Genomic DNA, 24,727 nt, shown 5'->3' on the forward strand with positions numbered 1-24,727 from the left:
TTCAAATTATATTTTTTGTAGTTAAGAAAAATCATACTGAGTAGTGGATACATAGGATTTGTTGTGATATTTTCTATGATACTCTATGTTTTCAACTGTTTAAACTAAAAGGTATTAAAAAGGAATGATACTATGAATCAGTTTAATTCAAGTCTAGTGAGACTACTAATTTTCTCACTTAATTTCAGACTCTTAGAAGTTTCAATTTCTTTTTTTTTGTTTTGTTTTTAATTTAGGGGAAAAAAAACTACCCCAAACTCCCAACTTCCTAATTTGAAAACTTACACTAATTGGGATAGAACTGAAGAGTCCAGAAACACACTCATAGGTCAGCTGCTTTTTTTTTTTTGGTGGTGCTAGAGATTGAACCCATGCCTAGAGCATGCTAGGCAAGCGCTCTATCACTGAGCTACACCCCCAGCCCCAGGTCACATGATTTTTGACAAGGATCCTAACATACTTCAATGGGGGAAAAATAGTCTTCTCAACAAATGGTGCTAACTGGATATCTACAACAAAAGAAGAAAGCTGGACATCTACCTCTCATACCATACACAAAAATAAACTCAATATGATCATACCCTTAAAAAAAAAGCTCTGACTAGATGACTTCTGGGTCTTTTTTCTAGCAACAACATTTATGGCTACATGTAAAGAAAAAAATCATTTAATTACTAATTCATTCCATAAACAATTTTTTTGGGGGGTACTGCTGAGTTGCTATGTGTCTCACTGAATTACTGAGGCTAGCTTTGAAATCATGATCCTCCTGCCTCAGCCTCCTAACCTGCTGGGATTACAGGCAGATGCCACCCACAAGGTCATTCCATGAACATTTATTACTAAGCTACTATGAGGTAGTCATTACAATAGTGCTGGGCAAGTTGTATATTATAAAATACTTGTCTTTTAGGATTTCTCAATCAAATGGGGAGATACAAAAAGTTTAAAATGATAAAATAAGTAATAGTGTAAAGGTAAATGTATCCTAATGGCTACTATGGTTTCAACTAATACCTATACATAACTTTAGTAGTGAGTTGTATTTATTCCTTCCCCTTCTTCACCTGAAAGAATAATAATAGTAAGGCTACAGATGTGACTAAGAAATAAGTCCATGAGGCATAAAGATGATCCAAATGTTTTATTTTTAAATTTTTAAAAAATTTGTTCTTTTTAGATATACATGACAACAGAATGTATTCTGGCATATTATACATACAAGGAGCATAACTTATTCTAATTAGGATCCTATTCTTGTGGTTGTACATGATGGGGAGTTACCCTGGCCGTGTATTCAAATACAATGCTAGGAAAATTATGTCTGATTAATTCTACTGTCCTTCCTTCCCCTTTGTCTAATCCAATGGACTTCTATTCTTCCCCTCCCCACCCTTCCTTGTTGTGGGTTAACATCCACAATCAAAGAGAACATTCTGTCTTTGGTTTTTTGGGACAGCTTTATTTCACTTAGCATGATATTCTCCAGTTCTATCCATTTACTGGCAAATGCCAATACGTTTTAGAATTTTATGATTTTGGAATCTTAACATGGTACCTATCCTAATTAACTGATACCATCCTGTGATCAAGGACAATGTGGTTTTAGAGCAAAGTATCTATTAAGTGAGCTAAATGAAGATCATCATAGCTTTGTGTCTAGTTCTGCTCCCTTGCTCTCAGTTTAAAAAGTTTAAGACTTTTGGATTTTAGAATCCAAATAGATTATCACTCTGTACTCTTCAAATAAAATGCAATCATTTTATAATGACAAAGTTCAACTGATTCTCTCCAATTTTCCTTCAAATCTCCTTTATTCTTACGACCTTAAGTTAGGCTCTCGTCTTCATTTTTCTGAGTTACAAGGCTTCATACTTCCAATTTATTTTCTGCAAATCTGTCAATGATACTTTTAAAGTTCAATCTGATTGCACCTACATTCTAATATTTTTAGGATACAGTGTAAATTTCTCATAAGAATTAAAAAACTATCTACACATGACCTGGCCTTGTTTACCTCTTGTAGCTCATCTTTGACCATGTTGATTACATTACTTGTAGAATTTAATCCTGAGTTTTTACACATGCTGCTCCCTCTGCCTAGTTCCTGTGCATTTTTGACCATGGTAACCAAAGTAACTTCGAAGAAAGTAACATTTAATCAATATGTAAAACAGAAGAAACTAGTAAAAACTGGAATTAGGAAATCTTATATAAACATCCTGAGACTCAGAAAGAGTGGTGTTCCTTTATTTGGAGATGACCTCTTTGGCTTAATCAAAGTGAATGGGGAAGGGGGGGAGTAGCATAAAATCAAAGAGGGACTAGATTAAGCACAGTGTTAATTATGAAACTAAATTTTATGTTTATCTATCTATCTATCAATCTGTTTATCTATCTATCTATCTGTTTATCTATCTATTAGTTGTAGTTGGACACAATACCTTTATTTTACTTATTTTTATGTGGTGCTGAGGATGGAACCAAGCACCTTGCACATACTAGGTGAGTGCTCTACTGCTGAGCCCCAGCCCCAGCCCCAGCCCCAACTTTATGTCTATGATATTAAAACTTTGGAGAAGTTTTAATTGGGAATTGACATTAACTTATATTTTAAGGCCATTCTTCTAATTGCATGGAAAAAGAGGGCAAGTAAGAGTCTGGTTAGGAGTCTTACCGGGGTCCATGTGAATGATAACTACAGTGAAGGTGGCAAACAGGGAGAAATACAAACAAATTCAATACATACACACACACACACACACACACACACACACACACACACACACATATATATTCTGGAGGTTACTGAAGTGTTTCTGAAAGCATGTTGTATACAATTATATGATGATTTGGGGGTATGTGAACATTTTATTATAAAGACTTTAACTAGAATATCAAGCAATTTACTGAATATTATTCCTTGGGATGGGCTGAGCTAATTAAAATAATTAAAATTACAAACTTGGTGACATCAACAGATGCCCCAAATCACAGAACTGTTTTTTTAAAAAACATTTTTTAGTTATAAATGGATCAATTATTTATCTATTTATCTATCTATTTATATTTGGTGCTAAGGATCGAACCCAGGGCCTCACACATGCCAGGCAAGTGCACTACCACTGAGCCACAACTCCAGCCCCTGGTATATACTGTTAATGAAAGGGTAAAAAAAGGGAAGAATAAAAAAATGCTCTTGAACACCTGGGTATACAGCAATGAGGCATAAAGAAGAGCTGAATTAGGACTGGGGGAGCTAAAGTTCAGCTGTGGATAATTTGCTTGGGAAGATGAGGAAATGTCCAACTGAAGACTTGTTAGGTGGGAAGCAAAATACCATATATTTCAGAAGGGTGTCTGGAATGAAGGTAATAGTTGCTATGGTAACCAAGTCCTAAGAAACCCTCAAATTCAGAAGTCACATGGAAAAAAGGTTAGAAAAGGAGACCCATGTTTAGAAAAGGAAAACCAGGAAAATGGGGAGTCAGAAAGTCAAAATAAAAGAAGGTTAGGTTAAGTGTGTTAAATTTGCTGAGAAGGCCTGTAACAGGAGGAAAGCAGAGTATCCACTGGGTTGAAATACATAACATCTTAGATGATCTTGGCAGAAGTTCTAATGAAGAAGCTGAAGTCAAACTCAAGCAGGTTAAAGAGAAAATAGAATGTGGAGAAATAACCAGTAAGACAGACCCACTCTATGAATTCTTGCCACACACAAAAAAAGTTATGTGAGACCACATTTTTTTCTCTTCTGAGTTTCCTTCAAAATTCATTTTTTCCCCTTCATTTCTGACGGTTAACCTACTAATTAAAACCAGTGATTCTTGTAAACCACATGTAATAGTGTTAGTGAAAAATAAGTCTGTCAGTGCATCTAATTTGGTGACTACTGCAGGACCTTGTCAGTCTGTATTATAAATACAGACAAATGACACATATTTAACCAAAGGATTTAGTACTGCTTTTATTTATTCAATTTTTTAAAAAAATTTTTCTGTGGTGCTAGGGATTGAACTCAGAGCCATGTGCATGTGAGGCAAGCAGTCTATCAACTGAGCTATATCCCCAGCCCCACTTATTCAATTTTTTGTCAAAAAAATTTAAAAATTATTTTTGTAGGCAGAACAGTGCAGGATGGTATGGAAGATAAATGTGGTGTCTGGTTTGAGGCCAGCCTTCTGAGTATTACTAGCTGGCACGTGAGTGTAATGGAATAAGTTTCATACTACCACCTGGCAAATGCAAAATGGAAAGCTAAGGTACTTGCCAAAAAAGAACTTCACAATTTCAAGAAGTCAATTAGATTTAGGTCAACAACATCTGATTACCAAGCATCTAAACATAGGTATGCTGACAGTAGCAGGCTATGAGTTTCAGAATTATTTGAGGAGATTTGAAAAACATATCCTTAAGCTTCCTGGCTATTCTGATCCAGCAAATGCAGGGTGAGATCCAGTCTATCTGCATTTCTAAAACATTCCTCAGGATTTCTAATATATAACTAGACTGCAGAAGTTGTTACTAAAAAATCCCAAACTTATAGGTGATAATCTGTTGCTTAGGTAACCAGGTAGAGGTATAGAATTATGAAATTGTAGTACTTGGACTTTTAGAGAATACTAAGAGTTAAAACTTTGTATTTTTTTTCCCCAATCAGGAAAATTAAGAATTCTAAGTAGTTTAGTTATGGATTTACCTTTTATCTTCCAGCATTTCCATTACACATGGTACCTTCTTCTGTTCTTTATTTAACTTACATAAGTAATAGGGCTTACTTTAAACAGATGCATTTAAATTTGTGGAAAAGCACAATTATTTTTCTACTTTGCTATACCCAGTTATAGCAATCAAAGCTGGAACTTGTAGATGCTTGCAGAAAGAAGGAAATGTGCATTCTAGGTTATCGTCACAGCTGAGGGGGTATCTCTATAAAGCTTCCCCAGGTCTTAGTGATCATAGAGCATAAAGACAATAGCTTTTAAACTACTCCTGTATTTATTAAAGAGGGAATAGTTGACATACTATGTGTGAAAGCAGGACCAATAGCAGGTTAAAAGAAGTACTAAAAGAGCTATTCTTGAAGTTATTGAAACATTTTAGTTTCTAAGTAATGGGAATCTGTGAGAACTGAAAAGTTGCTTCAGGGACAAATGGAGAGAAAAAAATAGTCCACCTCCTGTTTAGGGTGTGAGCTAATCTCACAGCTGCCAAGCTGACAGTAATTCCTGCTTACTATTTATAAACTGAGTATAAAATGACAAAATGTTCTGAACACAATGCAATGCAAATTAAAGCAATCTAAAGGTCCAAAATTGTAGGTAAATTCAAAAGTTTACCACTATAAAGCAGGACAAGACCATGCAAAAATAAATAAATAAATAAACAAATAAATAAATAAATGGCACAAAGAATTTAAGTGTGTAAAGAATCAAAGTGCCAAACTAAGCCAAAATGCTATAAAGAGAAAAACAATTTCAAAGGTTAAAATGTAAAGAATAAAAGTCCAGGGAGAATAGGGACCCAACTTAAAAAAGTTAAAAGCCAGAGAAACACAACCATAAAATAGTTATGAGCTAAGAGAAATGCAAAAATTGAATACAAACTTGAAAAATTAGATAAAATAAGATTAAAAAGATAGCCCTTTTTTTTTTTTTTTTTTAAAGGGGCAGTGTCCCTGATGGCTATCTGGTGAGAGTGTGATTATTTGGAACAGTATCAATGCAAGAAAAGCTCAGAACTGAGGGTCCAGCTGACTTTGCTTGGAGATCTTCTCCATAGTTAGCTAGCTGAGTGACTTTCGGCAAGATTTTTACCACTCTGAGTTTCTTTATTTATAATGATGAAGATAAGATACATAACTCATTGGGCTATTGGGAGAATTAATGAGCCAATGAATGGAAAGGGTTCAACATTACTTCTACCAAATGGTGAGGAGACATTGTTAGCTAAGTCTCAGTCAGTCCTTCCCACAGGCTGGCCACTGCTCTGCTTCAGTGCTTCTCAACTGGGAGCTGATTTTGTCCATTGGAGGACATGAGACAATGTCTGGGGACATGTTTGGTTGTCGTGATTGGGAGGAGAGTGCTATCATAAAAGATAGCTTCTTAAAAACATAAAATGCTAAGTTTCCATCAACAGATGAATAGATAAAATATGATTTATATACACAACACAATGTTATTCCTACAAAAATGGATGAAGTTCTGTACATACTGATATGAATAAACCCTGAAAACATTATGCTAAGTAAAATAAACCAAACATAAAATTATATAAGTTATATTGTTCTACTTGTATGATATATGTAGAATAGGAAAATTTGTAAGGACAGAAAGTAGATTAGAGGTACCAGGGCCTAATGAAAAGGGACAGTGGAGAGTTAATGGGTACATTTTTGGAGGTGATGATAGAGTTTTGCAAATAGGGGTGAAAGTTGTACAACATTATGAATATAATTAATGCCACTGATCTGTACACCTAAAAATGGCTAAACTGGCATATTTTATGTTATACATGTTTTAAAACAAGAGAAAGCCAAAGATCAGTATGCAAAATAATTAAAATTAAAAAAATAATCAGTCATAAAATTGCCAAAATATTGCAAGACTATTACCCCCAAATATAACTTAATCTAAGGAACATTAAGTAAAAGGTAGAGGATGTTTGCCAAAGAGGCAGTAGCATAAGTAGGTAGCTTCATTGCAAATAAGTAGGATGATCATATCATTTAACATCTTAACCAGGACACTTTTGAGAGGTGAGGGGACTATTAATAATCTCAAGGGACAATAGGTGTTAAGAGTGGTACTGTTCCAGAGAAACTGGGATTACATTGGCAGGCACATTACAGAAGTAATGATGTGAATAATTTTTGTGTAAACTTATGTTTTTTTTGGGGGGGGGAATACAGATCTATAAAGAGATATGTATGTATTCTTTTAGACTTACAGATAACTGAGAGTGAAAATTTAAAAAATCAAGATAGAATAACTGAGAAAATTAGTAGCTCTAATAGTCTATCCATTATTTTAAAGCTAAAGTTAATAAATGACCTACAAATAGGTTAACTTAAACAGTCCATACCTTACATGAGAAGCTCCGACTTGGGATGTTTCTTGCTAACTCTGATATCTTGGGTTTATTCTGTAGACACTTGGTTAGGTGATATTTTTTCAATTTTATTCTACTGTAATAATTATCAGCGAAGTTACAGTGATTCAAATGCTGTTTCTGCATGCATTTCCCAAGGTGAGGAATACTATACTTCAAAGCTTGGAGAAATAATTTGGTCTTCTGCTGCATGATATCAAAGTCCCTGGTTTATGCTCCCTTTGGGGCTGCCAGGACACGAATGATTTAGTATAGTAGTGAGTTCTCAGGCATTTAGGATAACCAGATCTTATTATCCCTTTCCTTCATGTCTATGCACCCTATAGGTTATGAATATCTGCAGATCGCTTGTATCTTAGGTTAAATAAATTTTAAAGACTTAGGTTAGTTCACTTAAATCATACTTCTTGACAGGCGTGACTTTAAAAGTTGCATTTTTAAAGTCAATTTTATTAGCCTCTAGCTATGCAGTGCTAATTCTGGTACTCATAAAGGCAAACTAAAAAAAAAAAACAAACAAAAACAGAAAATAAGGAATAAACATTTGCAAATAAGTACATAGTCTTAATGGAGAAAATCAGGAACTCTGAGGGCTTAATAAGCAAAATGGAATGAATCTTATATAATTCTGAATATATCTTTGGTATATATGTGGGGGATCTATAGGAAAAACCCAATAACTTAATAATGTAGGGGAGATTAATATTTGTTAAGTGTTGACTGTGTGCCAGATACTTTTTGTCTAATGTAAACTTTATATGGACTTTATAAAGTAGCTGTAAAGATGCTAATTTTACAGGTGGGCAAACTGTGGCTCTGGAAGGTTTAAGCAACTGCCTCAGTTCACTAGGACAGAAAGTTGTATAGCAAAAAGCCCAATTTTGGACATAAACTATAAGGTTTTAACTTTGAAAGGGCATTTCTCTTTTTAATTAAAAAACAGAAACACTGCAAAGATGCACAAATAAAACATGAGGTCATCTCTGGTTTATGCTGGTAGTTGGGTTCTTTTTAACCTTGATAGCTAGTGAAGCAGTTAAGAATCAGAGACCTGGGTTCGGGTTTTGCACCCTGCACATAACTAGCTCTGGTCCTCAGTTTCTTCATCAGCAAAACTAAAATAATGACACCTTCTAGGATTATTGTTTAAGAATGAGGCAATTTACATTAAAACCTTAAGTGTCTGGCACGTAGTAACCACTCAACAAAAGATAATTAATATTACTAGCTCAGGAGTAATCTAGATATGTCGCATATTGTTGAATGTAATCATGGAATTCTACCAAAATGCCCCTTGTTGTCATGGGTAGAACACTGCGTCAGATTTAGCACAGATCTGATCAGCGACGACGCCCCCCTCCCCCCTTAGTCTCCTTCTATGTCGCAGCAAAATAACGGGCAAGTGGGGATAGGGAGCAGCAGCCGACAATAATAAAAAAGAAAAAGGCCCCTAAATCACTCTATCTATCCCCACAGCCTCAATCCATCACATTCTTCATCTGCACCGAGTAACGCTACGCAAGGCTAGGGAGGGGCGGTGGGGAAGACAAATGGGTGTTCTTAGGAGGGTATCTATTCATTTTCTCCGTGCAACATTCCCCTCTGGGATGTGACAATCTCGGTGCAAGAGAGAGTGGTACCAGTTAACACGCAGCGAAAAGACACGGGTGAAAAAAGGGGGACCAGGGAACTGAGGGGTGGCTGGGTGGGGGGCGGGAAGGGATTATGGAAGAGACCTCCAGCACACCCCCCAATACATACGCAAATTCAAAGTCCGGCTCTGGACACAAACGACTGAAGACAGGAGGAGAACCCGAAGTTCTCAGGGAGAAGCAACAGTCACCTCAGCTGCGTCCGCCCGAAGTCTGCGCTCTGCAGCCCGCAGAACTACAACCTACCCAAAGCCGCCCAGAGCTGGTTTGCAGCACGCCGATCTACGTAACCACAATCCAGCACGAGGACTAAGCATATTTCGCCATCTTTATTGTGGTTAGGGTCGGACTTTTTTATTCCTGGCTTCTATAGTCTTCCAAAATATGATCCTTTTGGGTCTGGGATAAACATTTGAGCTTGAGACGAAAGCAGGATAAAAGAAAGCAATGAGAAAAGCACCCCACTAACTCAGCCACTACTACCTCACATTCTGGTTTGCCCTCACTCAAGATGGCCACCAGCGAAATGGTGCAATGACGTGAGAGCGCTACCCTGGTTGCCAAGGAGACGTGAATACCGGAAATGCGGAATTCGGGGAGGGCGCGCGCGCAAGGACCATAGGCAGCTGCCTTGGCGTCACAGGTCCTGACAGGGAAGAAGTTGGCAGGTCCTGACAGGGGAGAGCTGTGGCGGCAGTACCTCCACGAACAGACTATTCCAGTGGGATGGAATCGCTAGTCGCGGACGCCGGGACCTGCGAGACTGAGCAAGCCCCCTGTGAGAGACTGGTTGTTGGAGGTACTACTCGGGAGCCTGCAGTCTCGACGCCCCTGGGAGCCGCCCGATGGAAGCTCCTGCGGCAGGTAAGCAGATGCCTGCTCGCCTCACCTATGCCTCTGGCCACTCCCCTGGCAGGTACCTGGAGAGCGGACTGGCACCAAGAGTTACCTCTCAGTTTGCCGGGAGCTACTGGAGAAGCGCCCTCTTGCTTCACCTAAGTCCCATCAAAAAAGAAACCGGTGGGGTTGGGCGGGTAGCCAGTCTGGCGTGGCTGAGCTCCTGGGAAACTCAGATCCAAGTAGAAGACCCCTTTTTAGACGTTTGTCTGGGGGGCTTTCCCTTGCTCGCCAGTCTGATACGTGGAACCGCAGCTCCCCACCGCGCACTGCCCCTTTCCAGCTTCTGATTTGCCTCCTTCCCTAGGGTTCTTTCTTAACTCCCAGTTTGGAACGTGTCACCGATTCCCAGTCTGCACCCCCGTCCCTAAGTCTCTTGGAGATCCACGAGGTCGCCAATGCTGGGACGATGACACCACTTGGATTGCCTTGGTTTCTTTGCATATAGCGGAGCGTAAAGAGATCAGGAAGACTGTTTCTCTCCCTCTCTCGCCGTGATGTGAAAGGCAAAGGTTTATCCTGTGGCTTGAAATGATCAGCGGGACACTTTGTGTCCAAGGTGTACTAGTCGGAGTGCGTGGGTGGGTTTGTTGAACGTTGGTGTCTTCTAGTACTTGAGACTTACTGCTGTTTCGGGTCACTCTTGTGTAGGTTTGACGGGAATTCTGATTTGTGCTCACTGACATTCTTTCCAAACTCCTTGAGGTCTCCTGCAGAAAACTTTACCCAAGTAAGCTTTCCACTTCTGCGTCTTGTATTTGGAGAAGAGCTTTGCAGCTTACTTGAAATGGTGTTTTAAGTAGTTTTTGGATTTTCTTTGGAGTTGTCTTGAGGCATGTTTCATGCAGTAGTCTGTTAGTGTTGTTTCGACATAACTTGTTAGCATTAAGATCATTAAGATTATTTCTTACTGACAGTCTTTGCAGAGCATTAACATTTTGGTTTCGCTGTAATGTTATAAATGGTATTGTAGGACAACAAAATGAATATCCTTAGAGATCATTGTCATGAGCACTGTCTATAATGAAGTAAATATCTCCCCCCCCCCCCGACTGGGATTGAACCCAGGGGCGCTTAAACACTGAGTTATATCCCTAGTTCTTTCATGGTTTATTTTGAGATAGGGTCTTGGTAAGTTGCTTAGGGCCTCACTAAGTTGCTGAGTGTGGCCTTAGCTGAGTCTGGCCTGGAGCTTGTGATCTTTCTGCCTCAGCCTCCCTAGTCTTTGGGATTACAAGGTTAAACCACCTGGCTGGGGGAAATGTCTCTTAAAATATAATTATCAAAGTAGTAAATATAAGCTTTAAGTTATCAAATTATATAAATATGTATATGTATATAATATCTGTATCTATCTATCTATCTATTTTTTTTGAGCATTCCTAATCTGAAATTCTAAATGCTCCAAAATTTGAAACGTTTTTAAGTATTGACATGAGCCACAAGTGGAAAGTTCCATACCTGACTTCATGGATGGGTAGCAGTCAAAATGCAGGTATACTAAATATACTATATGGAATTATTTTATGCTGTGTGTATAAGGTGTATATGAAATATAAATGAATTTCATGTTTAGACTTTGGTTCCATCCCAAAGATAGTATGTATATGTGTATGTATATATATATACATATGTATACATATATGTGTGTATATATATATATATACACACACACACACACACACACATATTCCAAAAATTCAAAATAATCTGAAACATTTCTGGTCCAAAACATTTTGGGTAAGGGGTTAATTTTCATTCTTTCTCTCCCTCTATCTTTATACATATATACTTTTAAAAAATATTTATTTCTTAGTTGTAGTTTCACACAATATCACTTAGTTATTTTTATGTGGTGCTGTGGATCGAACTCAGAGTCCCGCAGGTATGAGGTGAGCGCTGTACTGCTGAGCCACAACTGCAGCCCCACATATATACTTTTTTAGGTAGACACTGTCTTCTTTTGTTGCTTTGCAACAGGAATTCAGTAGTTCTTAGTATAATAAAAACCCTAGTTGACCAGCACTTATGTTCATTCCAAATTGCTGTCTAAATCAATATAGTATCAAGTTCAGCTGTGGCTGCCGTTTGAGCTCTGCACATTTTTACATTTAATGGTATACATGTACCTACTTGGAGTTTTAAAAATCTTTTCTACGTGGTCAGTGACTGCTCATCCTCCACTCCTCTACTCTACTTTGACAGCCCCCAATTACCTACCCCGCCATTCCTCCCTCTGTCCCACTCACTCACTCCTCATTCTGCTAGGAAACTCCTTTATTATTTCAGGATTATTAGAGTCTTTCTCATTAGAATGGGAGTTCTCCCTGGGGATAGATGATGTGTTATTAATCTCTGTTGTCTGTTTCTAGCACAGGGCCTAGCTAGTTGGTTTTAATGGATACTGTTAAGAGCTTGTGGAAAGTATCAGATTAAGGACAGTCTTTAAGTGGCCATAGCCCTGAGTCCTTAGTGCAGTGTATTTGCTAGCTATTGCTGAGTAACAAACAACAACAAAACCAAAAACAAACATCACGTTGACATAAAATAGTGAGCATTTATTTTGTTTGTACATGGGCAACCTGGGAGTTGACTGATATAGGCTGGGATCAAGTGGCTTTATGCTAAATGCTTGGTCCAGATGTCCCTAATCCTTGGGCGAGCTAGCTGGCATATTCTTGTGGTGATGGCATAGGTATAAGAGAGCAAGCCTAACTACAAAAGTATATAAGCCTCTGCTTGCATGATGTTTGCTAAAATCCTGTTGGCTAAAGTAAGATATTTGACCAAGTCCAAAGTTAGGGGACCAGGAAATATATTCTTCCCTTGGAGGTGGTAAAGAGGAAGTGAATATTTTTCTAAAATAATGTAATATAACACATATATTAAACATTTGCAAGCTCTTATTAATGTTTAAAATGGATGGACCATTCATTTCTCATTTACACCCAGAACTGGAAAACTGTCAGGAATCTAAGCATTGCTAGAGTTATGCAACTCTCTTTTCCTCCCTCTTTATTTTATTTGTTCTTTTTAGATATACATGGCAGTAGAGTATTTTGACATATTATCTATACATGGATTATAAATTATTCTAGTTATGATCTCATTCTGTGGTTGTATATGATGTGGAGTTTCACTGGTGGTGTATTCATATATGATCATAGAAAAGTTATGTCATTGTATTGTTTTTCCTATTTCTGTCCCTTCTCCCTTCCCTTCATTCTTCTTTGTCTAATTTGTTGAAATTCTATTCTTCCCCCAGCCCACCCCCTGCTGTGTGTTAGCATTCGCATATCAGAGAGAATATTCTACCTTTGTTTTTTTGGGATTGGCTTATTTCACTTAGCATGGTAGTCTCCATATCCACCCATTTACCAGCAAAAGGGATACAGTCATTCTTCTTTATAGCTGAGTAATATTTCATTGTGTATATATGTGTGTGTGTGTGTGTATGTATGTATATATATATATCTCACATTTTCTTCATCCATTCTTCTGTTGAAGGGCACCTAGGTTCCATAGCTTAGCTATTATGAATTGACCTGCTATAAACATTGATGTGGCTGCGTTACCTTACTATGCTGATTTTAAATCCCTTAGGTATATACTGAGAAGTGGGATAACTGGGTCAAATGGTGGTTCCATTCCAGGTTTTCTACAGAATCTCCATACTGCTTTCCAAAGTGGTTGCACCAATTTGCAGTCCCACCAGCAATGAATGAGTGTACATTCCCCGGACATCCTCACAAACATTTATTGTAACTTGTATTCTTGATGGTTGCCATTCTGACTGGAGTGAGGTGGAATCTCATTGTAGTTTTAATTTGCATTTCTCTAATTGCTAGAGATGTTGAACATTTTTTCATGTATTTGTCAACCATTTGTATTTCTTCTGTGAAGCATCTATTCAGTTCCCCTGCTCATTTATTGATTGGGTTTTTTTTTTTTTTGGTGTTAAGTTTTTTGAGTTCTTTATGTATATCCTAGAAATATATGCAAAAATTCTTAATAAAGTATGTAAACATATTAAAAAAGATGATCAAGTCAGTTTCATCCCAGGGATGCAAGGTTGGCTCAACATATGGAAATCAATAATCAGTAGACTTAAAGAATTATGTGATTATCTGAATAGATGTAGAAAAAGCATTTGATGAAATACAGCATCCATTTATGTTTGAAACACTAGAAAAACTAGGAATGGTAGGAACATACCTTAACATTGTAAAAGCTATATACATAAAACCCAAGCCCAACATCATTCTAAATGGAGAAGAATTGAAAGCATTCCCTCTAAAACCTGGAACAAGACAGGGATACCCTCTTTCACCATGTCTATTCAACGTAGTCCTTGAAACTCTAGCTGGAGCAATTAGGCAAAAGAAAGAAATTAAAGGGTTACAAATAGGAAAAGAAGAGCTCAAACTATGCCTGTTTGCCCATGACATGATTCTATCTTTAGAAGACCAAAAAAGCTCCACCAGAAAACTTCTAAAACTCATAAACAAATTCAGCCAAGTAGCAAGACATAAAATTAGCACCTATAAGTCAATTGCATTCCTATATACAATGATGAAAGAGAAATTAGGAAAACCATCTCATTCACAATAACCTCAACAAACAAACAAACAAACAAACAAAAACTTGGGAATCAGTTTAACTAAAGAGGTGACAGACCTCTACACTGAAAACTACAGAACACTAAAGAAAGAAATTGAAGACCTTAGAAGATGGAAAGATCTCCCATGTTCTTGGGTAGGCAGAATTAATATTTTCAAAATGGCCATACTACCAAAAGTGCTATACAGATTTAATGCAATTCCTGTTAAAATTCCGATGATGCTCTTCATAGAAATAGAAAAAAGCAATCATGCACTTCATTTGGAAAAATAAGAGGCCCAGAATAGCCAAAGTAATCCTTAACAAGATAAGTGATGCAGGAGGCATCACAACACCAGACCTTAAATTATACTACAGAGCTATAGTACCAAAACCAGCAAGGATTGGCACCAGAACAGACATGAAGATCAGTGGAACATTGAAGACACTGAGACAAACCCATATGAGTACAGTTTTCTTATACTAGACAAAGTTGCCATGAACATACATTGGACAAAAGATAGCCTCTTTAACAATTGGTGCTGGAAAAACTGAAAATCCATATGTAGCAGAATGAAATTAGACTTTTATCTCTAACCCTACACAAAACTCAAGTCAAAGTGGATCAGGGATCTTGGCATTAGATCAGAGACCCTGTACCTGCTAGATGAAAGAGTAGGCCCAACTCTCCATCGTGTCAGCTTAGGAACCGATTCCCCCGACAAGACTCCTAAAGAGCAAAAAGTCAAGTCAAGGACCGATAGATGGGATGGCATTAAACTAAAAAACTTCTTCACAGCAAAGGAGACAATCAAGAATGTGAAGTGAGAACCTCCAGAATGGGAGAAAATCTTTGCCACCTTCACTTCAGAAAGAGCATTAGTCTCTGGATATACATTATATAAAGAACTCTCTCATGTGTGTCAGCTTCATGACATCTGTTTGTGTCTGCTTCAGTAGGGCTCCAGTATTATCTCACAGCCCTTCACTTATGTTAACTGTTTGATATCCTATAATTTTGAATTTGCATATTTTTTCAAAATGAGAATTTAAAACTAGTTATTTTTATTTAACTATACCACAGAAAGATTTAGATTTAGTTTTTATTCCAGAATTATTTTTTTCACACATATAAATGTGTGCTCTGGACCCCATATAAGTCTGTTTTAATAGCAAAGGTTAACATACTTTTCTTATCTTCTGTATGCTTTTTTAGAATTAATTTTTTTATTGGTACATTATAATTATACCTAATTATAGGATTCACTATGACATATCTTTATTATTTATTGGTACTGGGGATTGAACTCAGGGGCGCTCAACTACTGAACCATATCCCCAGCCCTATTTTGTATTTTATTTAGAGACGAGGTCTCACTGAGCAATTCATGCTTAATGCCTTGCTTTTGCTGAGGCTGGCTTTGAACTTGTGATCCTTCTGTCTCAGCTTTCCGAGCTGCTGGGATCCCAGGCATGTGCCAGCTTATTTTGACATATTTTTACATGCATATATTATAATTTGATCAGTTTCATTCCTTAGTACCTCCCCTTTTTCTTCCCTCCTCCCTTCCTCTACTAGTTTCCCTTCCAGCAATTCACATTTTTGAGAGAAAACTTGGTTGGCCTAGTTCATTATTGTTACCAGGTTGTACAAGTTGCAGGCATTGGTGTCTAATGCCTACTTTGTTTAATTAGATGAGATCTGGAAGTCAGTGGCTCAGTAGCCATAGACGCTGTGGACGTTCATTTATTTTCCTGGGTCTCTTTCTTGAGTCTCTTTACTTGGTAGTGAGGATGTGGCTCAGTGGTAAAGCATGCTTAGTTATTTATGAGGCCCTGGGTTGGATCCCAGCACCACCAAAAACAAAAACTAAAACTGAAAAACAAACAACTTACAGGAGTTCTTTTAAGATTTTTTCCATTTCCGATTATTTTACAGTGTAATTATTTGCCAGTGCTAGAAATAATTTCATTTTCTGTTTTCTACTCCTATTTATTTTGTGTATTCCTAATACAGTTTTTTTTTAAATTTAACATTTAAAAACATTGCTCATTGGGCCAGGTGTTGTGGCACACCTAAAATCCCAGTGTCTCAGGAGGCTCAGGTAGGAGGATTGCAAATTGTAGGCCAACTTCAGCCTTTAACAAAGCCCTAAGCAACTTATTGAGACCCTAAACATAAATATAAAAAGAAATGGGATGTAGCTCAGTGGTGAAATGCCCCTGGGTTCAATCCCCAGAACCAAAACAAACACAAACAAAAACAAATCCCTTGTTGCCTATTGGATAAATATACACAAACTCAGCTGAGATTGTCATAGTGTTCTTTACAATATTGAAAACTAGAATTAATCTTGTGCAAAGAACAATTTTAATTATTCACAATTTTAACAATTTTAATCAGCTGGAATTAGTTGACCCTTTTAGAATTTAAGGTAGCTACTTGTCTATGTATGTATAGATGGATGTGTAATAGTGCTAAATGGTGGATTCTGGGTGAATTTTTACTTCTCTGTACTTAAGCTTTTTTTTTTTTTTTTTTTTTTTTTACAGTGAACATAATTATTTTCAAACCATCTTTCATCTATTCCAAGGTGCACATTTAAAAATTTTAACCACTTTGCAATTGGGATATGTCTATTAGTTGATGACATGCCATGGTCAAATGACAGTCTATTCAATATATAACATCAGAAGGAAGAAAAAATTTGAATTTTATAAATAGTAGTATTTCATATTTGATGAATAACAGTTATGGGGAGGACTTTCCATTTTGAGTTAAACATTGATGACCCTTGACTACCAGAAAGATAATTCCATGTGAGTGATTAAAATTGTTCTTTGCACAAGATGCTATTCAGTAGAAGACCTGTTATTTGAATTGGTTGATTGACAAAGTTGTTTAAAGAAATGAATAATAAAAATGATATACATTCCAAAGTGAAGTTACAATCCGAGTGACAAATCCTTCTAGATATTTATAATAAGTTCTCCAATTTTTTTTTAAAATATTTTTTTAGTTGTAGATGGATACAATACCTTTATTTATTTTTATGTGGTGCTGTGGATCAAACCCAGTGCCTCACACATGCTAGGCAAACGCTCCACCACTGAGCCCCAGCCCCAGCCCCAGCCCCAGTTCTCCAAATTTTTATAATTAACTTCCTATTGAGAGTAAAATTTTAAGCAACTTACATTCACCCCCAACTTTTTTTTTTTTTTTTTCAATTTGAGAGGGTTGCTTTGTTACCCAGGCCTAGCCTTCAGCTCCTGGACTTAAGTGATCTTCCTGCCTCAGCCTCCTGAGTAGCTGTGCCACCATACCTGGCTAACAACTTTCCTTTATCAGGCAAATTTACCTTTATCTTTCCAAACCATTCCACATAGTTACACAAACATTCAACCCAGTTGTGGAAGCAATAACTCTCTTTTATCATTGTTTTGTTAGATCTTGTAATATTTAATTGAAAAAATTAATTATTTGTCAAATATTAAAATTGTTATTTGAAGAAAAACTGGTATAAATGAGTTTGTTTAAAGGCACAATTAACTTGACAAGATACAATCAATAGGGAAAGGCAAGAATAGTGCTTTGGCCATCACCTTTCAGCTTACATGGTCCAGTTTGAATATTTAGTAGAATAAAGAGTGTCTGTTAATCTAGAATAGTTAAGACAGCTAGTAACTATATTTTGTGCTCTGTTCAGCCTCTGATTTTATTGTAGGAAATATATAAGAGACACTAGAGAGCACGTCTTAGAAATGGTTGTGTGTTGTACTTGTGATCTTGCACTGAGGGAGCATTTATGGCTTTTCTTAGCATTACTTAAATTCTGCAGCAATGGCTCAACAGTTTGGGTCTTCAGTGAAACCCATGCCTTTTGGAGCTTTCAAACAACCTCATATTTTTTCACTGTCTACGTATTTTTTTTATTTTATATTGCCTTCTTGTATTATAAATTCTCAGTAGAAAAAGAAGCAACATTGCTCTCTCACCCCTAGTTTTTGCCATTTTAGGAAGCTACTATGTTTAGGTATGATCTCATGGCTTTAGTTAAGACTCCAAATATTATTTATAAAGTTTATATCCTTCTTGCTCTAAACTGAATTGAAGGGTGTTTTCTAACCCTTTGCTTTCATTTCTACCCTCATATAACTACTTTTCTCAAGTTGTTTATTGTTGAATTGGGCGAATGGAGTAAGGAGAATATCTTAGTGTCTTGAACTTACTTTACGCTTTATTGCAGAACATCTAACATTGTTTTGGCACAGTGGAAAGAGCTCTGACATCAGCCACATATAGAGCTTAATCCAGGCCTGGGCCTACCACTTACTGTTTGCTTCTTTATTATTATTCTCTATCAAGTGAAGTGTGTAGATCTTTATGGAATGTACTTTTGTTTTAACTTTATTCTTTGTTTTATGTACCAACTTTTGCTTTCCATTTATCTTTCTCATCTACATTTCATCAAGTATTATATTGTTGTGTTGTGGATCTTCTTAAACCCATGTTAATTCCTTTTGTAGCAGGTGTGACATAAATAAACTCCTGTACATGGTGGGAATTTGGGTAACTTTTAACTTTCTAAGCCTCATTTATTTTTTAAGTGGTCACCATAACTCATACTTTGTAAGGTTATTTTGAGGATATAAGATAATGTATGTTAATATATTTGGGTCAGAATCTGCCAAATCATAGATTCAAAATGAATACTAAGTATTGTTGTTTATCATTATGATTTTTTCTAGTTATTTAATTCTCTTTGGAGCTTCTATGATGGGCCTTTTAAAAAAAATTTTTAGTATTATTTTATTTTTTAACAGAGGTGTTAGTCTCTTCTCTTTATTTTCATTCCCTCTTTTTAACATGGTTGAAGTAATATAGAATCTTAAATGCTTTCCCTCTGGCTTTGTTTGATTCTCCTTGATCTTTCTTCTGTCTTGAGATCTGGATAGACCTAATTCTTCTTCCTTTGAAAGATTTTTGGAGAAAATCCTAACTTTTGACTCATGATTTTAGAAATTCTAGCCCAGGGACAAATGGATGTGTTGCTTTTTGGCCTCTGATGGGGATGCTGTGGAGCAATGGCAGGGAGTGTGATGGATCAGAAGGCTTACTTCATGGCAGGAAGCAAGAGAAAGCTCCACAGTCCCCATTGAGGGCACACTCTCAGTGACCCAAGGACTTCTCAGCCTCTTCTCCTGAAGGTTGCACTGTCGACAGTCATCCACGGGCTGTCTGTGGACTGCATCAGCATCACAGCCTACTGAATAGGAGAATCTGGTGTCTGGGAATTTCCAGTGAACATTTCCTCTGGCTGACTGTCCACACACAATGTGAGCCCTGTAGAAGCTCTGCTCAAGGTCCCACACAGCACAGGGGACCGTGACCGTGACCTACTGCAGCTGCATAGCCCCTCTGAGATGGGTGTGACCTGCCAAGATGCAAATCAACCTGCTAACCACAAGACATTAGGAAGAAAGAGAGAAGAGAGAGAGAGAGAGAGAGAGAGAGAGAGAGAGAGAGAGAGAGAGAGAATATGAATGAATGAGAATTTTTTTTTTCAGTGGACACAACATCTTTATTTTATTTTATGTGGTGCTGAGGATCGAACCCAGCGCCCCGCACATGCCAGGCAAGCGCGTTACCACTTGAGCCACATTCCCAGCCTAACACAGGAGCTATTTTCTAATTGTCTAGCTCCAGCTCCTGTGTGGACTGGAACTATCAGAGACTCCATCTTTTGAACCTATCTTTCGGACTTTGTCTTTTGTTCTTCACTAAACTTTATTTAGTGTTCTTCACTAAAGTTTATTCTAAACTTTAATTTTTTAGGTGGCTTACATCCTCCTGAACAGGAAGAAGAACCTCCCCTAAGGAGGCACTGGACGCCTGCCCATATTCCACCACCTCCCAATAATGTCACCTTGGGGATCAAGCCTTTAACACATGGGCCTTTAGGGGACATTTAATATCCATACCATAGCATTCCTCTGTCTGACCTGCTATATCCTGGCATTCTTAAATACCTGTCTCTGATGGGGCTTTGGTTTTTTTTGACTTCCCACTGATGGCACTTAGATTCTCCTAGTCTCTTTGTCCTTTTGGATTTTTGCCAGTTTTTTTCCCTTTCTGATATTTTATGGAGTTTTGGGAGGGATAGGAGATAACTGTATATGTGTTTTGTCTACCTTGTTTAGCACAAAGTGAGTTTATTGAGCACTGACTCTAAGGAGAAACTTCTTATGTGGTATAGATTGTCTTTTATAATTTTTACCAGTGGCTTTCAGTGTACAGCTGTTGTGTGTCAGGTACTTTATTAGCAGCTGCAAGGCAAACATTACTGTTCCTTTTTATAGCAGAAGAGACTGGGCTAAAAGGATTGTAAAGATGCTTATACTCATGCAACTATCAAGGTACAGGTTTTCTACAAGGGCCCTTGCTCATTTTCTGAGTGACACTGCTTATAGAAAATATTGGTTAATAGGACTCTCACGTACTTATGTTCAGTTTCGTTAGTTCTGAAGTGAACAGTTCAGATTAATAAATGAGTCTTTGTGTTTAGTTGCATACAGTGTTTATCTGATGGGCCTAGGGTCCCTAGAACTCAGTGCTTTTTTTTTTTTTCTCATCTTCTGGGAACATTTTGACATAATCTTATTTGCTATGACATTGATCTTAGATTAAATTGTTCATTGATTTAGAGGAATAATAAAATAACTTGACTTTGAGCAATTTCCTTTACTCCAGATAATTCCATTTGAATATTATTTAATTATATACATAGGGGTTGGAAGGAGACATTCTAGAAGTGGTAGATGATAAGGTTATTAACTTGATGGGAGATTTTCTTATCTTCTCAGCTCACAAAGCTATAGATATTATTCATTTCCTTAAAAATATCTGGATCTTAATTTAAGCTATTTTCCCCTCAAGATATATTCATAACCGCAACATTTTCTTGCATGGTTTGAAACTCAGTTTGCCCTTCTAAACATAAAAATTATGACATTGTTGGAATAAGGGTTCCTTTTCAGAGAATAGTAACCATTGTAGCTGCTTTTAAGTAGAAAGGATATTTAGTAGAGTGAATCAAGCATTTACAGACTCACTGGAGGGACGGGAGAAGCAGCCTGAGTCCCTAGAATAACACAAAGCTGGCCTGCCAAGACAAACAGGAAGAGCCTGAAGCTGGCTCTAGGATTACAAAATAAATAAATAAATAAATAAGCTGAGGGAATAATCACTTGAGCTTACACATGGCCAGGAACAGTTTGTGTTCCCATTAGCCACTAAATAGGGTAGAGGGGTTGGAGGGGAAGGGAGGAGGAATGGGGTTAGAAATGATGGTGGAATGTGATGGACATTATTATCCAAAGTATGTATATAAAGACACAAATATACTTTGTATACAACCAGAGATATGAAAAATTGTGCTCTCTATGTGTAATAAGAATTGTAATGCATTCTGCTGTCATGTATAAATAAAAAAAGAAAAGGAAAAAACTCTTATAAAGAGTTTTACATGATTTGAATTTTGCTAATTGTACCTTAATGGTGTTTTAAAATTGTTCCTCTATCTCTTGCACTTTCTAGTTCATAAAAGTTTATTCTATGGAGGATATAGAAGCTTGATTGTATTCAGATATGATGTTTTTCATTTTGTTAAGTGGCCAATATAGTAATGGTGTGTATTTTTTACATAATCACAGGATATTTATTCCATCCATCCATCCATCCCTTCCTTCCTTCCTTCCTTCCTTCCTTCCTTAGGATTAAATCCAGGGTCTTACATGTACTAGGCAAGTGCTCCACCACTGAACTACATCTCTATCCCTTTTTATTTCTTATTTTGAGATGGATTCTTGCTGAGTTGCCCAGGTAGCTTTGAATTTGTGATCTTCCTGCCTTGGACTCCCAAATAGCTGTAATTACAGGTGTGGGCCACCATGCCTTCTTCTTCTTCTTTTTGTTTTTGTGGTGCTGGGGATTGAACTCAGGGCCTTGTGCATTTAAGGCAAGCACTCTACCAACTGAGCTATATCCCCAGCCCTGTTTCTCTTCTTAATGATGATGACCTAGGGTCATGAATTGACAAGGGGTTGGAAAATGGTGGTATTCTAATTTTGTCATTCTTTATTTTTCTCTTGAGATTTTGCTATAAGAAAAAATTTCCTTATCTTCTATTTGGTTACCTTCAATTACAGTTTCTAGAGGAAAGACATAAATACTTGATTCTTTTTTCTATTTACTAGTTTTCAAAACAGTAAGTTGGTTTTCTAGCACCCTCAAATGGTCATGAATGAGGCATTTAAAAATGCTGTTGTCAAATAATATTGTTTTGTATTTATCACATATTGTATTAATTACATCGATTAATATTACTACTATCTTGTCTTTGGCCAGTGGACCCTATTCAAATTGGCTCCTGTCTCCTTTTGACATAAAATATAATTTTTTATAGCTTTCTTATTTTCTGGTGTGCAGGATGTTCCAGGCTCATTTTATACAATCCCTGCTATTTCTCCAATGGGTCTTAATTTGTTTTAGTAAAATAATATTTATAATCTAGGTATTAGGTATACCTATAAGTTTAATAATTGTTTTAGACCTTTTCAATGCTGCAGATATAGGCAATATATTTTTTAAAAATATGTGCATCACTAGTTTTTATTATACTTCCATTTTGATCCATAGCTAAAGATTTTTGCTTAACCTCATTGATATTACAGCTATTATCTCCTTTTTTTTTCCTTAAAAATCTGGCTTTCAAAATGACATCAACAAAATTAGTCATTTGATTTATCTCAGAACACACACACACACACACACACACACACACATGCACACACACATGGTTCAGAATAACATACCTGTCCCTGCCTAGGTAAGTCTGAACTTCAACTTTTACCCTCTTCCAATACTTACAAAGGTGCTGCTTATCTTCTCCATTCTTTTTTCTGGAATTGACAAATGTCCCCAGGAGAAAATGTTCCCAGAGAAAAGCCATGCTTACCTCTCTATATTTCCTTTTAAGACATTATACTTGTAAATCATCACTATCTTCTTTGCTGTCTGATGTCTTCAAGTATATTTTAAAATATTTTGTGCATATTTTTTATTTTTCATTTTTTTTTGGCGCATCTTTTTAAGTTGTGTTCAGCAGGAGTTCGTCTGAATTATCTAATCCATCTTTGTTGGAAGTGAAAGTCCCTTCATCACTTAAGTTTTGAACACTTAACTTATGATATGTTTATATAATATGACTTCAATATTTAATTTTATTTGAAAGGTTCTGAGGCAGAAGCACCTGGATGATTGCCTGCGACGTGTGTCTGTAAGAAGATTTGAATCATTTAATCTGTTTTCAGTAACAGAAGCCAAGAAAATAGAAACTGAAGAGGAGGCTGGTACATGGGTCCAATATACAAGTGTCTTCTATCCTGAATATCGTATCTTCTTAAGGTAACTATTGTTCTAGTTAAGATTTTTTAAAACTGTTTTTTCTCTTGAAGTAGAAAACAATTTACCCATCCCCATTACTCCTTTTATTGAATTTTAGGCAGTCTTTACTTATTCTTTATTTTTTAGGTATTGCAACTTTGTGTTAGAGAATTCTGCGGCTTTAAGTAGGTCTTCCTGTATTTTCAGACTAGAGAAAAAAAAATCCTCAGGAATATGGTGGCATTTGAGGACAAAGTGTGTTGCAAATCAAAGGGTTCAGTTTAACTGCTCCCTCCTAGCATTCGATTATGACAAAAAGCCAAGTTCTTTTTGAGGCAAAGAAGGCTGAAAGTAAAAAGAGAATTTTTCCAAGTTACTCTTCAAGTAGTAGTTATCTGAAAAATCAAGCTTTGCTATTTTTCCCATTCATGTTTTGTCACTTTCAGAATAGAATGTGAAGAATAGGAAGAGAAAATTCCGCTGAAAACACTGATATTGTGAGAAGCACACAGACTGTTCTGGCTTTAAAAAATGTTAGAAAAGAGACAAGAGAATTGCAAACTGAAGTAACAAGATACCACTGTTACTGAATTAATTTTCTCTCCCAGTTATATTCTAGCATGTTGCAGTAATACTGTAGTTGTTTAATTTTATAAAATCTGCCTTTTCTGACAGAATTTCACATTTTGAAAGGGAGGGAGGAGCACGTTTATAGTTACTGTAAGCAGAGCAAAAAAACATTTTTAGTAGAAATGTGACTTTCTAAGCCTTAGGTAAGGCTAGGAATAATTTTAAGAAAAAAAATTTCACAAAGAATATCTATTTTTAGTATGTTTCTTGAACTTAGTTTAAAATATCTAAGTTTTAAAAAGCACCATAATAGCTGAAAATTTGGGGTTTGAATAAAATTGACTAGGACGGGCTAGGAAGAAAAATTAGGATCTGCTTCCATAATATTTGTTTTATGGAAACCACCAAATGAAAGAGACAAATTTGGGGATTTGTGAGTTTTTCTTTATGT

At 36.7% G+C, this 24,727-nt stretch overlaps 2 protein-coding genes across 7 annotated transcripts in view; one reads left to right on the forward strand and one right to left on the reverse strand.

Moving 5' to 3' along the window:
• The window catches only part of Prepl (prolyl endopeptidase like), a 37,120-nt gene extending 28,100 nt beyond the window's left edge, over nt 1-9,020 (reverse strand). For 2 of the 6 annotated variants that reach the window (XM_071601535.1, XM_027934487.2), the window contains exons 1-2: nt 8,875-9,020; nt 7,087-7,340 (exon numbers count right to left, since the gene is read on the reverse strand). In XM_071601535.1, the coding sequence (XP_071457636.1) occupies nt 7,087-7,305 (219 nt within the window). In that variant the 5' untranslated portion in view covers nt 7,306-7,340; nt 8,875-9,020. The remainder of the gene's footprint in view (nt 1-7,086; nt 7,341-8,874) is intronic. The other 4 variants (XM_071601537.1, XM_071601534.1, XM_071601536.1 and 1 more) reach the window with 4 other exon arrangements.
• Nucleotides 9,021-9,411: 391 nt separating this feature from the next.
• Nucleotides 9,412-24,727, forward strand: part of Camkmt (calmodulin-lysine N-methyltransferase) — a 374,703-nt gene continuing 359,387 nt past the window's right edge. Inside the window, exons 1-2 of the mRNA XM_027934266.2 lie at nt 9,412-9,629; nt 23,555-23,727. Of these exons, the coding sequence (XP_027790067.1) occupies nt 9,492-9,629; nt 23,555-23,727 (311 nt within the window). The 5' untranslated portion in view covers nt 9,412-9,491. The remainder of the gene's footprint in view (nt 9,630-23,554; nt 23,728-24,727) is intronic.

The sequence above is a fragment of the Marmota flaviventris genome, chromosome 14 (genome assembly GCF_047511675.1).
Source record: "Marmota flaviventris isolate mMarFla1 chromosome 14, mMarFla1.hap1, whole genome shotgun sequence".
NCBI lineage: Eukaryota > Metazoa > Chordata > Mammalia > Rodentia > Sciuridae > Marmota > Marmota flaviventris.